Source organism: Globicephala melas, chromosome 4, assembly GCF_963455315.2.
Source record: "Globicephala melas chromosome 4, mGloMel1.2, whole genome shotgun sequence".
Classification (NCBI taxonomy): Eukaryota; Metazoa; Chordata; class Mammalia; order Artiodactyla; family Delphinidae; genus Globicephala; species Globicephala melas.
The window spans coordinates 96,865,157-96,880,633 of NC_083317.1; the positions used below are offsets into that span (position 1 = coordinate 96,865,157).

General features: G+C 38.4%; 1 protein-coding gene across 6 annotated transcripts in view; it reads left to right on the forward strand.

Moving 5' to 3' along the window:
• The window catches only part of MECOM (MDS1 and EVI1 complex locus), a 566,538-nt gene that overhangs the window by 516,283 nt on the left and 34,778 nt on the right, over nt 1-15,477 (forward strand). For 4 of the 6 annotated variants that reach the window (XM_030863959.3, XM_060298431.2, XM_060298433.2 and 1 more), the window contains 4 exons: nt 2,062-2,164; nt 5,760-5,976; nt 11,135-11,282; nt 12,590-12,746. In XM_030863959.3, the coding sequence (XP_030719819.1) occupies nt 2,062-2,164; nt 5,760-5,976; nt 11,135-11,282; nt 12,590-12,746 (625 nt within the window). The remainder of the gene's footprint in view (nt 1-2,061; nt 2,165-5,759; nt 5,977-11,134; nt 11,283-12,589; nt 12,747-15,477) is intronic. The other 2 variants (XM_030863952.3, XM_030863965.3) reach the window with 1 other exon arrangement.

Here is a 15,477-nt window from a genome sequence, read left to right on the forward strand (position 1 = left end):
TAAGATACAAACTGTAAATTCTCTGGTTTTTATACAATCAGCACATAACAAAGAGTAATTTTCCTAAGATAGTCTGGATTTTATCTAAGGATAGAGATAAAGAATCTTAGGTTATATTATATTAGGGCAACATTTTATGTTTGGTGTTATTTTCTATAAAGCAACTTCGTGTGGTTAAGTTACTGTTGCATGAAAAAAATGATTTTATTTTGACAGGAAAGAAACTAAGCAGAAAATACTCCTCATTGAGTTATTTTTTTGAATTTAGCACAGTTTTGTGCTCTGGTCTTTTTAAAGAAAAATAAACAATTGGAGTTTAGAGCCACCTACTGGAATGAAGAGGCACGTACTTATGTTTAATGTCCTGCTTTTCAAGAGATAAACAGATAAATATAATTAAAGTTATGCACATTTCTGTTGATCTTATAAAACGTTAAATTACTCAACTTTTCTCAGTTTGAAATAAGTGGTCCTGTAAGAAACCACAGGTAGAGCAATGTCTTCTCAAAATAGATCCTTCCCATTTCTTAGTAGGGTGTGCCAATTTGTGTTATGTGGTTTTTCTCCCCATTGCATCGAGACTGAACAGAATTGAATCCCTAGTTTTATTGTTGTCATTGTTGCTTTTGGTGGTTTTTGTGTGTGTGTGTGTGTGTGAGTGTGTGTGAATGTAATTGTTCTCATTTTCACCAGTTAACTGTATAACTTTATTCTTTCTTTCATAACCTCTATCTGGTTACGGAATCGTTGTTTAATAAATAATCCTAGAATAGAATTAAAAACTAAGAACATAATATGTTAAAAAGAAAAGCCACCTTAAATATTTTCATGATTAAATCCTTTTTATATTGAGATATAATTGACATATAACATTATATTAGTTTCAGGTGTACAACATAATGATTCGATGTTTGTATATGTTGCAAATCAGAATTAAATGCTTTTATAAATGAAGAAACCCGGAATCCTAGACAAGGTGATTGGGCAATGACCTACCTAGGGTAACCACGCTGGTCGGGGAAAGGTAGGCAGCTCTTGGAAATTATAGGTCAGGGTTTTTTCCACACTTGCCCCACTGCTTTTTAGTCAGTTATTAATGGATTTCTTAAATCCTTCCTCTCATCAGCATTTTGCTAGAAAGTAAGAGGAATAAGCACCACCCCCAAACCCTGGTAAAGGAATCAATTGAAGGCATAATGCCTGCTTTCAAAGAGTGGGATCGGTATCTGGGTCATGATGGCAGGTCCTGGACCTGTGAGTGGCACTTTTTTTTTGCACTACGTGGGCCTCTCACTGTTGTGGCCTCTCCCGTTGTGGAGCACAGGCTCCGGACGCGCATGCTCAGCGGCCATGGCTCACGGGCCCAGCCGCTCCGCGGCATGTGGGATCTTCCCGGACTGGGGCACGAACCCGTGTCCCCTGCATCGGCAGGCGGACTCTCAACCACTGCGCCACCAGGGAAGCCCGTGAGTGGCACTTTTGATTGGTAAAAGAGGGATTCAGTTTTTAAAAAACCAAATGCTCTCCTTTGACTATGTTCTCCACAGATCTTGTTGTCATGATTCTTTATGTTGTGTCCCTCCAGCCTATTACCTTCAAAGCTCCTTGTTGAGAAGGTGCTACTTTTGAGAACATGCTCGAGGGGAGTAATTGTGCCCCTGCCAGTCTTCGCTAGGCCACTGCTGGATAACGCAAGACACATTCAACTCTCTGAGTATGTGTGTGGCTCCCTAGAGTAAGGAATTCAGAGAAGGGATTGTTCTTTGTTAAACATTACATAGGGTGTATGTGACACAGCAAGGCTCACATTAAGAAAATTTGATTTGTGAAGTGGGAGCTGGAAAAGATTTATGAATTGGCATGAGAGTCACAGCTTTCCATTTGTCATCAGAGGGCTAGTTCTCAGTGTATAAAACAGGAAAGCTAGTTCTTTTGATGAAAATAAAAAGGAATATTTTTGTTAAGGTATGGGGAAATGTACAGTTATCTTAGTGTATATCTTGCCCTTTCTTAATATTCACTTCTCTTTCTCTCCCCCTACCCCTTCATTGTCTCTTGAAGATATTTTATAGAGTAGTTGCAGACATTGCACCAGGAGAGGAGCTCCTGCTGTTCATGAAGAGTGAAGACTATCCCCATGACACTATGGCACCGGATATCCACGGTTAGTACCACTCATGCCACCATCCGCGCCACCCTCATTTGGAGATTGTGATGGAGCATGCCAAAGGGTCCGTCACACTTGGTACTTGTTAGTTTCCCTGGGTAGTCAATGTCAGGTTTAAGAAATTCCTTCTCATAGAGTAGCTATGACATCTGGCTAATATTACGGTGAAGCTAAAGGAGGCAGAGGTCTTCTCTGAAATGGAGGTCAGAGGAATTTTGGCTATTTGGACTGAGACATCACATAGGTCAACCTTTTGTCAATGCCTTAGACTATAGTGAGAGTCCTTTCACTGTACAAAAGTCATTTCAGGGAGCTTGGTCTTGGGCTTTTGTATATCTAGCAGTTGTTTCTCCCATCTAATGTTCTATTACCGGGAAAAGTATTTCTACTTGAGTAAAATCCTAGCCAGCGTGACCATATGGGAGAAGGCTGGAGGCACGAGGATTGGGAGAAAAGTACAGATGAGGAAATTTTAGAGCCAGAGGAATTTGTATTTGTCAGAGACCTATTCCAAATTAAAGAAGGGGGGATCAAAAAGAATTATAATTTAAAAAAAAGAATTATAATTACTAGTGATGTATATTCAGGTAAGAGTGAAAGGAAATTTTATTTGTATTGATTTGTATCATTGGGATGAGCGTTTAAGACTGTTTTATTTGTTTTTCCTGTTTCTCTCCCCTCATATAATGTGATTTGGTTTAGCATAATCTAGTGGTGTCTCTAGAGTGTTTTTATAGTTGGAAGGACCACTGGGAAGGGTTACCAGTGAGAGGTGAGGATGACTCCACTTCCCATCTCTCTGGCATTCCAAACAGGAGAACCTCAGCCTCTGCATCTGCAGCTCCTGCAAAGAAAGCTACCACTATTGGCTGGCTCTTTACCTGAACATTTTTCTCCTTTGGCTGAGCTGCATTCTGCCTCTTTGTAGATTATACCAGTTGTATTTTGAGGAGCCTTTTGCAACTTGTTTTCGTCTTAGAAACTGTGACAAGTCAATGGCCTCAGAAACCCAGACTTGTTAACTAGCCTGGTAGAATTTGAGCCTGAATGGGGAGCCTGACCCAGTGGGAAAGGGCTCTTTGACAGCAGGGAGTGTTCAGATGATATAAAAAAAATAATAATAATTTGGGCTGTCTCTGGTACAAGGCATCTTTCATCAGTGAATGTTTGCTCTAAAAAGGTTTTCAAACAATTATCTTTTTTAATATAAATGGTTACTGTACTATTCTAAAAAGCCTAAATGGAGGTGACTATTTTTCTTTTAGGGCTACCATTCATAAATTACCTGCCTTTACCACACTCTGGAACCCATTGGTTGCTTTTCATTTTCAATGTGTCATACCCACATCCATACATATACCCGACATGTTAAATATAATGTTTATAATGTTTACATGGTGATTTCTATTTCATACTTCTAGGATTTAATGTTTCTTAGAAAAGAGAAAATAAAACACATGCATTGTACACCTACTGTATGCTAGATGTTTTATGCTCTCCATTTAGTGTCTCGTTTAGTCTTTTAGACGTAGATCAAACCTGTAAGAAAGGAATTATTTCCATTATACAGGTAGGAAAATGAGGCCATATAAGGCTAAGTAAATTGGCCAAGACCACATGGCTAGAAAGTGGTAGCATTCAAACGGAGGTCTTGCTGTCTCTAAACCTATGCCTTTTCATAGGCCTGGAGGTTGTTTGTTTTCAGACTGCTGGCTGAGATCCTAAATTTAGATCTTAAACATGTGAATAGTGTCACAAACTGTAGGAAACGTTTCCATTACCCAGTTTATGTTATTGAGAAACCTGTCGTACAGCTGAGGTGATTTATTTTAAAATAGCTCCCTCTTTAACCAAGTCCAAAGGTGACAAACCCTACTGAATCTACATACTAATTTCTTTACTTTTCTGGCCCCTTTGTTATTGGTTTAGTTGAAACGGAACCAGTATCGTATGTGGATCACAGCAGCAGCGACCCGTTTGACCTCTCTGCTTGGCTTCTCAAGCTGCAATGGGGCATTCCAACTTTCAGTGGCTTTCCTGTACCCTTCTTCGCATGGACCTAAAAAGCCCCTAGTGACCTGCTACCCTCTCTAACTTCATTGCCCACTCCTCCCCTACATGCACCCTATAAACCTGTCACACTTTACTATAGCTTTGCCTTTCCACGAGCCTGCCCTGCTCTTTCTCGCCTTCATCATTGGTCCGTGGTATTCCCACCGCCTGAAATGTCTTCCCTCATCCTGCTTCACCTGGCTGATTCTTCCTCATTACAAAATCTTTGCTGAACCCTCTCTTCCTCAGGATAGATGGATTTGGTATATTCCTCTGGGCTCCTAATTTAGGCTTGTGCATGCACCTGTCATAAGATGTATCACACTAGTTGTTCACATGTGTATCTCCTTGGGTTTCTTATGTATTCAGTCCCTAGCAAAATGCCTCACATTCAGTAGGTGACTAAAATATTCCCTCAAAAGCATTCGGTCAATGAATAACTGGATATAGGTCCTGGCTGTCGTGTTGCTGTCCTCTGTGTCTTTCAGCATTGTGAGCTGTTTGCAGGACTTCTGTGATGATATCTGTGTGATCAGTGCATAGTATGGCCTCATGAGTGGGCTGAAAGCTATTCCAATAAAAAGAATAGAAGCAATGGCGTCACTACCTGACACTCCATAGCCTTGCTATCTCTGGTCCCCACTATTACCATTTATTTATCTTAGTGATTTAAAGTGCAAATGCATGATATGCTGGCTATTTAACAAAGCCATGCCAATTAGCACTGGCCCTGAGGGAACATAAATGAGCCTAGAAAAGTGCTAAAATCATGCTGTGTCACATTATAAGGAATGACGAATGTTAAAGCATTTCCAAGTTTATCGATATTAGCCAGGTTTAAGTACGGCTCAGATAGGGACTCTGTCCCGTGTTCCGTCCAGGTAACATGGCACAGCGAGAAGGGTATGGAACGGAGATGTGTTTTCAAAGTCTGACATAACCATTTAGCTCTATGATCCCTGACTGGTTACTGAACTTCTCTGAGCATCCACACTCTCACCTGAAAATTGGGATACAGATCTGACATATAATTCCTCACGGTCAGGTTTTAGGAATATCAATAATCCATGTACAGGGTTGAGGACATAATGATGCTCAGTAAGTGGTCATTATGACTTTTAATATCCTGTGAATATTAAACCCTGGAAGGGTTTCGTCATAAAGTTTTATCTGATAAGAAAGCTATACGGGAGCCACAGCAATCACTTCTGTTATTGTTGTAGGCTTTGTCCTGGCTTCTTTACATTTCTTTTTTTTTTTCTTTTCTTTTTTTTTTTGCCACACTGCACGGTATTCGGGATCTTAGTTCCCCGACTAGGGATCAAACCCGTGTCCCCTGAGGTGGAAGTGCGGAGTCTTAACCACTGGACCGCCAGGGAAGTCCCTACATTTACTATTTCTAATCCATGTTAAAATGGAAGTGGTGGAAAGGACAACCAAATAATTTCTATTATGTCTTCCATAATTCGATAAGAACTGCCAGTGTGTGGCGGTACTTCCTGATCACCTAGTTCTGATAACACCTGAATTCTTTTCACAGAAGAACGGCAATACCGCTGTGAGGACTGTGACCAGCTCTTTGAGTCCAAGGCTGAACTAGCGGATCACCAGAAGTTCCCATGCAGCACACCCCACTCGGCATTCTCCATGGTAGAGGAGGACTTTCAACAAAAACTCGAGAGTGAAAATGATCTCCGAGAGATACATGCAATTCAGGAGTGTAAGGAATGTGACCAAGTGTTTCCCGATTTGCAAAGGTTAGACATGGCATGTTGCACTACAAAAACGTGTTTATTTACTCTACAGTAAAATGTTTATGCTGAATTTTCAGAATTGATGCAAATGGGAAATTTGGAACAGCAATGAGCTGGACAAATGTGTTAGTCACACGTTCGGAAATCATTTTCCCCTGGAAATTCTCACCTGTCAAATATTTGCAGTGAAGTTAGAATTAGTTATTTTGATGCCAGATAGAAAATAATACTTTTATTATTTAAGGAGGGTTATTGCCAATTGAAAGTTTAACATTATAGTAAAACGCAACTTAGAGGAGGTATCAAGAGTAGAGGAGGCAACAATGATGCTAATTAATCTAATTATACACCAAACAGAAAAGCGACCCTCTAGAAACATTTAGACGATAAAAAAGAGACTGTGCTGGTACTTACTCAATGAAGATAGGTAGTCTTTTGATAGATCAGTGTAATCTATGGATTTAATTTCAACTATTTATCTAAACTGCACATATATAAAAGAATAAGAGAAGCATGTTCAGTGAAGAAAATATTGAATTTTCAAAAAGGGAAAAAGTAAACATGATCTAAATGAAATAATTCTATAATACTTATTTTTAACAAAACGAAAACAAAAATAACGAAAACGAAAATATTTCAGTGATAATATTAACTTTTCATAGCCCTTTGAATTTAATTCAAGAACATTTTTAAAATTTCTGTTAAAGAAAGCAACAACCCTGGAACCTATGTTTTGAAAACTGTATTGATAATTATGCTACAAAATGGTCTTTCAGATCACAAAGGTGTTTAACCAGCTAATAAGTTTTCTGTTTGTTTGTGTGTTTGTTTTTTCTACCTAATGGTTTTTGCCTTGGTCCACAAACAATTTTAGTAATTGTATTCATTACTTTGCTTTTAAATCTGGAACCTATAATCAGAATTTCAACTGAACATAAAAACACTGTGTTTAAATGGGTATGGGAGTATATCAGCCGGCCTTAGTCAAGGATGTGAATTACTCACAGTTTGTCTTGGACACCTCACCTCTTTTAATTTACCTTTTTGTTTCCTTTCTTTCCTTAGTGCCTCCTCTTCCTCTTTCTCCTTTCACCTCTGTTGATTGCCCCGCATCTCTCTTCTCGTAGGAAAGGGTTTCATTCCATTTTAATGCATAGATGACCAAAAAGGCATCAAGTATAACCCATTCCTTGAGGAGACTGAGTCAAAAGAATGAATCTGTCTAGCTTTGAAAATTCAGGCTTAATCTAGCTATTAGAGAGAAAACATTTTGGGGGCTAAGAGGGTTTTCCCAGTACCCTTTAAACTTATCTTTACTACTTAATAAAAACCCACATAGAGAATAAATCTGTTATGTATGTTTGGTAAAACATGGATTTGTAATCAAAAACCATCACAGTATGTCTCCTAAATACATTGTGTCCAAATTAAAAACCAAAATGAAAATACTTTCCTTACCTGCTACTAAATACCAGCAGGTAAGAAAAGTACTTATACTGTGAAGCCGTATCTCTGATGCCAGAGAGTAAGTATATTTCCTTCTATTTTGTTATAAAAAATAATGGACAGCATATTATAAAACAAAAATGGACAGACTGAACGCTAAAATGTTGTGTATAGCAATACTTCTTAGGTGGAGAAAGCTTCTTACTCTGACTAGGTATAAGATTAAGCCTGAGTCAGTGCTACTTAATGCCAAAACCAACTGTCGATTTAGCTCCTTCAGTCAAACATTCAGTAGAAAACAATAAGGAAACCTAATTATCTGGCATTGGATGAACCCTCAAAACTCACTTTTCAGTAGCTCAGCCCGATGGATATATCATGTCACTATGCGACCTGATATCAGTCATCCAGGTGATATTTTGGGTTATATAATTTAGCCAGTGCAGAACCTATGTGCCCTGAATATTTTCCACTTTATTGAAGCTGATATTGTTTTATATGTTAAACAAATGAGAATTCCTTTCTTGACATGATATATTATTCTGTTCTGTATCTTTTGTGTAAAATATTAAGAAAAGAATACCACCCTCCAAAAAAAAAGCGGGTCGAGAAACAAAGGTTGAACCCAGAAGGCTAAGCAAAGCTCTATAAATTGGGATAAAATTCTATGAAAAGTGAAGTTTCATTAATGACTGACTGGATACTTCTGTGTTTATGAAAGCAATGAACATTTGCTTTTGCAAGAACCACTTGCCTTTTTATTTTCTATCACTGATTAGCTGACAGCTGATCATTCCATGGAACAATATGGGTTTTATGCTGGATTAGAAGAAGCAAAAAAAGAGGAAGTTTCCTTTACTTTGCTATCTTTTTCCCCCTTTTGTGGTACGTACTATACTCTTAAAACAATATCACACCCTTGGAGTTAGGAGGCAAGAAAAATCTCAATGTATAGGACAATCTTTTACCACTAGGTTTCAGAGTTTATGATTTGTGATGCATATTGGAATATAATATATGTCATAAAATGGCATGCCTTGATAGTTTGCTAAAGACAGTAGTATGAATAGCAATGTGTACACCAATTTTGGAAGATGTCCCTGACTCAGTTCAATGTTAACTGCCATTGTTGATATCTTTCTCTTAACTCTCTGATTAACATTTCAACTTGTGTAACAAACAGAGGATTACATATTGTAGATAAAGATAGGGACATTCTTGTGACTCCACACACCTGTACTCTCCTGGTACCTTTTGTTCACAGAGATATCGCCACTGGTGCTCAAATAGAATAGCATTACCAAGTCGACTGACTCATAGGGCAGGAAAAATAAGTTCATGTGCCAATATGAATAGAAGTGGAAGGAGGAAACTGAGGAGGAGAAAAATATGGAAAGGTGTTTCTAATTTGTCAAGATATGAGAAAGGGCATATCATTTTCTCACACACATTCCCACGCACATGGTGTGTACAAACACTGGATAACATATTCTAGGTACACAGAGGTCTTACGTGATTCTCAAACTTAGAGTGTTCATTTCACAGAAAAATAAAATATAGGGAAGAAACAGTGCTCACATGCTTGGTAGTCAGTTTTTTTTTTTAATACCTTTTTATTATGGAAGATTTCAAATACACACAAAACTAGAGAGGGCGGTGTAATAACACCCATACACTCAGGTTCAGTAATCATCACACGAGGCCTATCTTGTCTCAGCTATACTCATTTTGGATTATTTGAAACAAATCCTGGACATTATGTCATTTTATTCATAAATAGCTCAGTATGTGTCTGTAGAAAGTAAGGACTATAAAACATAAGCTCATTTTAAAAATAATGGTTCCTTAATACTATCAAATATTCAGTCGGTGTTCAAATTCCCCCCAGTCATTTCATTATTTTTAGAGTTTTCTGGTTTGAATTAAGATCAAAATAAGGTCCATCATGGCAATTGGTTGACGTCCCTCTTATATTTCTTAATTTATAGGTTCCCCCAGTCAAAGCCAGTAAGTCTCTCTCCCTCTTTCTCATTACAGTTTATATGCAGAAGATAATGAGTGTTTTTTCCTGTAGCATTTCCTCCAGTCTGTATTCTGCTGATTATATCCCCTTGGTATTGTTTAACGTCTTTCTCCATGTCCTCTGTTTCCTGTATACTCATGGTTACATCCCAAGCTGTGATCAGATTTAGGCTCAGTATTTTAGGAAGAATACCTCATTGATGGTATCATTTATTTCCACCAGGAGGCATATAATGGATTGCCTAGATTCATTCATTCTTTAGGGGCTGCAAAATGAATGTATTCTAATTCCCCCCGTTCTTTCATTATTTATTATCTGGATTAATTCTATGCAGAGAAACTTCCCCTCACTGTTTATTTGCTCACCCTGAAGTACAGTTCGTATAGGAAAGGCAGGATATGTACATGAGTTTTTCCCTTTATTTACTAGTTTTCAGAATAATGATTTGGCTTCTCAGCATCTTCCTGGGGTAACTGGTGAGGTTCTGTTTGTTTCTGAGTATCATTATCGTTAAAAGATGAGATTATTACTCTTACTGATGCTTAAATTTCCCCATCTTTAGTCAGTGGGTGTCTCTTCAAGTTGGCACCCTAATTTTTTTGACATGATCTATAACTCTCTTGCTTTTTGCCATAACAAGATGTTCAAGGCCCATCTTGTGTATTTCATGCTTCACATTTGAAACAGGCTATTTCTCTGAGGAGCTCTGGTTGCTTTATTTGGGAGTAGTATCCTAATGTGTTATGTGTGTGTGTTTAATTAACAAAAATGTTGCAGACATCTTCTGAATATCACAGTAATCCATTATCTATAATATTTACTTTTCATTCTATTCATGCAGATTTCATATTCACATTTTAGAGAGGGAAGGAAACATTTGAGAAGGTAACATAGTCTAAGCTTTAAAACATAGAGAAGCTATGCTTGTGAGAAAATTCTAACCCTGTTTTTCTTTTGAGGGGCTTTACTAGTGCATCCACTTATAATATGATATACTTTTCTTTCCTCCCTAATTCATAGGTTGTATATATATAATCTTAGGTTATAATATATATACATATATATTTTTTTCTAGATAATGTTTCTATCTATATCTACTTCTGTATCTATATGCATACATGTTCATTCATTGGTCCATCTGTCTGACCATCCATTATATTGGTTGTATTGGGAAGTTGCTTGTTGAATAGTTAGCTTACAGCTCACTTTCCCATATGGTGATTTGAGTAGGAATAAAAGTGCTTTGTTGAGTGTAAGGGTTATGTACAGTAGATAGACTAGCTTCCTGCATGTTCTTAAGCACTTTCTTAATGTTTTCTATTTGAGTGTTTGTGTTTGAATTAAGTGGGTAACAGCAATACATGTTGCGGCTAGAACTGTGTAACAAATCCAGAACTGGACAAATCGCTAGTTGTTTATCATTCCCCTAAATTGGCACCTAAACTCTGCTAACTGGATCAGATTTATTTCCCAACAACAGGGGTACTTCTCTGGATTGCTGAGAGACACAGTCTAGGGAACATAAAACGTACTTTTGTCTGTTGCAAGCCTGTTTCCTCTCTTTCTTCTCCGACTCAACTCCTTTCCCTCTTCTTTCTTTAATTGCCAGTTGGATTAGTAATAAAATGACGTTCTGTTTATGAATGTGTTCTTGGTCACCACGTCCTATTAAATCAATTGTTTTCTTAACAGCCTGGAGAAACACATGTTGTCACATACTGAAGAGAGGGAATACAAGTGTGATCAGTGTCCTAAGGCATTTAACTGGAAGTCCAATTTAATCCGCCACCAGATGTCACATGACAGTGGAAAGCACTATGAATGTGAGAACTGTGCCAAGGTACAGTGAATTTGTAGACTACTTGGCCCCTCTGTGTCATCCTGCTCTCTCTTAATCCATCATTTGCCACGGTATATAAAAACAAGCCTTGAGAGGGGAAACTATAAATATCCTGAGAAAAGTAGACGGAGTGTTGTGTGCTACAAGGCATTAGGACAGTGTATAGAAACACTTAGTGGGTATCCTTTTATTTTTGTAAGGGAGGAAGCAAGGCTTGATGGTGAGTTCCAGAACTAAGTGTCACACATCCTTGGTAAATTCCTGGTTCCGCTACTGGCTTTCCAGCGTGGGGTTGTTTTATAGCCTTATGGAGAATGAAAATTGTATCCAATGCACATTACTAATTTCTTTTAAGATCAGTTTGTGAGGAAATCCCATAAAGTTTCTGAATGCCTATTCAGAAAGAATGGGAGACTCCTACGTTTGCAGGTTTTTCCACCGAAGTCCCCACCATAAATTATGACTCGGTTCTAATTAAAAGTGTAGTGCCTTAGTGGCCAGGGCTGAACAACGTTAAGAGTGAAACGAAAGCCCTTCACCTTGACCGTAACTCTGAACTACGGGAACGGCAATTCACATCATTGAATTTTCATGTTTCTCAATTAACTAAAAGATGTCGTGGTGTCATGAAAATTGAGTTCTCTTTCCAAAAACTTTTCATAACGTTTGAATATCTTTTCTCATGCCAGTGGAAATTGGGACATTCGACCTTATCTTTAGAGATGTTTTGCTCCCTGATGTGTGGGTAGCTTTTTCTTTTTCCTATTTCTTTTTTTGTTTGTTTGTTGTTTGTTTGGTTGGTTTTCTTAGTACCATGTCCGAAGGAATGATTTTAGCTTAATGGTAACTTAATGAAACACTGTGTTAGAATTTATACCCTAGGGGAACTCCTTGAATAGATTTGGGATACTTTAGTCAAAATCCCCCCAATTTTGTACATAGTGTGTCTTTGTTTAAAGGGTGTAAATAGCACACCATTTTTTAATAATGTCATGGCCTGCATTTTTATTATCCAACTCCATTCACTCTAAATAGAATCAAAAAGCCCTGAATATGCTCTAATAATGCCATTAATTATTTTGTTCAACTGATACCAGCGCGTACTTTGTGCTAAGTATACAGAACTGAATAATTTGTAAGTCCTGACCCTAGAGAGGCTGACACTTTGGAAATACAACTTTCTTTCGGTTTTTGGGTAAACAAATACAAACAAAACAAATACACAAAATTCCTTCTTGAGTTATTCCCGGTCTTCTTTCTTGTGTCCTAGAATTAAGTTTCTTGATTAATCAGTACTCATTTCCTAGCAGGTTTTCACGGACCCTAGCAACCTTCAGCGGCACATCCGCTCTCAGCATGTTGGTGCCCGGGCCCACGCGTGCCCGGAGTGTGGCAAAACGTTTGCCACTTCGTCAGGCCTCAAACAACACAAGCACATCCACAGCAGTGTGAAGCCCTTTATCTGTAAGTTTTTCACACTCCAGCCCTCCTCCCTGCAACTGTCTCTTATCCAAAAGGCACTGTGATCAGGAGGGTGGGCCACGCATGGCCATGAGGGGGCCCTCTGAATTAGCGATTTACGGTCTCATCCAGTTGGGCTATTTTCTATTACAAGAAAATCTTATAACCAGATCGATGGTGTTTTGTCTATGATGCCTGGGGTGTTTTCTTTTAGATGGAATCAATAACAGGTAGAGAAGTCGTTAAATAATGTAAAGGAAGCCTCCCCAGGTTGTGGAATTTAATAGAGACAACGAGATTTGTCTCATACTGAAAATGTGTGTGGCTTTGTAAAACAGCAAATCGCAGATACCACTGAACAAGATTAAGTGAGAAAAACCTGTTCTGGATCAGAAAGACCTAGAAGAACCCCACCTGGCAAGGAGGCTTATTAGGACTCTGTGTGTGTGTGTGTGTGTGTGTGTGTGTGTGTATGTTGCGGGTGGGATAAAATGCCCTTTAATCTACCCTTTGTTGCTGATCACAGGTTGCAGATTGGTAGTTCTCAGTTACTTGAAAAGCAGAACATTTTCACTTTGATGCTGGACATGCTGCTTCTATAACCCACGGCACTGAGGCAGATTTACGGGCAGTGTATTTCCAGGGGACATCCAATCTGACCACCTACTTAGAATATCCTTGTACAGAGCGCTTTAGTACAAGTACAGCTCAGCCCTCATTTGCCTCTCTTGTCCACCCACCCCTCTTCTCTGTATTGTGCTGAAATGTTTCATATGGAAAATCAGTTGTTCTTAGTCCATCTGGGCAACGACTCTGGACTTCTTTTCATCTATTGCTCGGCTGGGCATATAAACACAGTGACTCACTGAGCTGTGTTACAAAATTTAAGACAGATTTTGGATCCAGATAAGCATAGAACTGGATGAAACATACTCAGGAGTTGGCAAAACCTCTGACTTGGGAACCCTTGCAAAACAGTTTCTCTGACAAATATTCGATGGTTTGTAGTAGGTATATGAGACACTACTACAGGACCCGATGGAAAAAAAACTAATTTTCAGTGCCAACGTGGAGATGCCAGAGACTAACGCTCCTCCTTTTTGCCTTTACACAGCCCTCTTTTGTGTTTCCAAGCACCAAGAGAGCTTTTCTTTCCCTTTCCAGCTTACCCTAGCATCCTGTTTTGCTCATATGTTCTTCTGTTCCCTGGTGGAGTAAAGAGGACTAGCAGAGAAACAAAAGGGTGCTCTCTAATCTCCCTTGAGGAAGCTCTGTTGAAAGTCATGGGAAATAAAGTATACAATGGAAATTTTAGACTTCTTGTCTCAAAAAGACATTCCTGACTCTAGGTCGTAATGCCCTAAAATGTACTTGCAAGTGCTACAGACATATACATAGTTCATTTATTTCTGATTTTTCAGAAATGAATTTTGATAAATTTCTCATGTTTTGGTGGAAAATAGGGAGGAATTGACCACAGTGAATTATGATCACCCATTTAATGCTTTCTTTATTATTTAAAGTAAAAGTCAGAAAATAGAAATTCCTATCATCTAAAATTCTGGGATCTGGAATTTTAATTGTGTTGAAATCAAGTGTTTTGCTTTAAAGCACTATAGGGTGTCCCTTTCCAATCAGATTGTGCAGACTATTTCCCATGAATGTATTTTCAGCAATTATTGGTAAATTTAAATAGCAGATGGCATTCTTCAAATATAAAATCTGACAGAGGACCATGGGGTAATTGTGAATAATAGCCGTGTAATTTCAGAACAAAAGAGGAGTTGGTGTGGAGACTTTGGAGTGGAGGAGGTTCACCTAGAGTTGATATCTGTTTCTCACCAGAAGGCCACACACCACGATTTAGCCCCCCTGGTGTGTTTACGGCAACTGTCTCTTATTACAGTGTGCCACCAGGCTTGAGCCCAGAGTCATCAGTGCTAAGGCAATTACTCACTGCCTTTACAGAAACCTCCAGCCTTCCCAAATAGAAACCACATGCTCTAATAGGCTGGATATATTCAAAATACCTCTTAATTTGTTTAATAAGTAGAAAAATGCAATGTTAACTGCTGGCTAATTCCTTATTACTGAGAAGATTACAGTAGAGTATAGACTGCAGCATCAATTGAGCCACTTACCTGGAGGCCTGGTGGTTTGTGGTGGGCCAGGCCAGATCTTCAAGTGAGAAAAACAAAGCCTCTGCCTGAGGAGACATCCCGGATTCTGTGTTCTTGGGACCTGATACAAACACCATTCGTTGCTGTAACAGAGCCTACAACTAGGAAAGTCAGATGCACCTCTGTTACTCTTGATTTTCTTAAATCTATCCAGCTATTAGAAAGAAGTGTAGAGAGCAACATTTCTTTGGTAAAACATTGCTAACCTTTCAAAAACTTAGACCTTGTTTGAATACCCATCAAGATCTTTTCTCAATGCCTTTTAATGCCCAGAGGAGAGGTGTCACTTTCTTAAAGAGTGCACATTTATAACTCCGTCAATATTTTATTTACTATTTCTTGTTATTGCTCATAGCTGAATTAGTATAACTAGCGAAAGTCTCATGTTTCTACCCTCTACTTCATATGGTTTTAATTAGTGTATCAAAGAATTTAAACAGTATGTGTATTTATTGTATATGGTTAACTAGTATATATTTTTAAAGCAGACTCTGGTCAATATTCCAGTAGAATAACTTGAAAAGAAATCACTCACATCTTCTCTTCCCATTAAA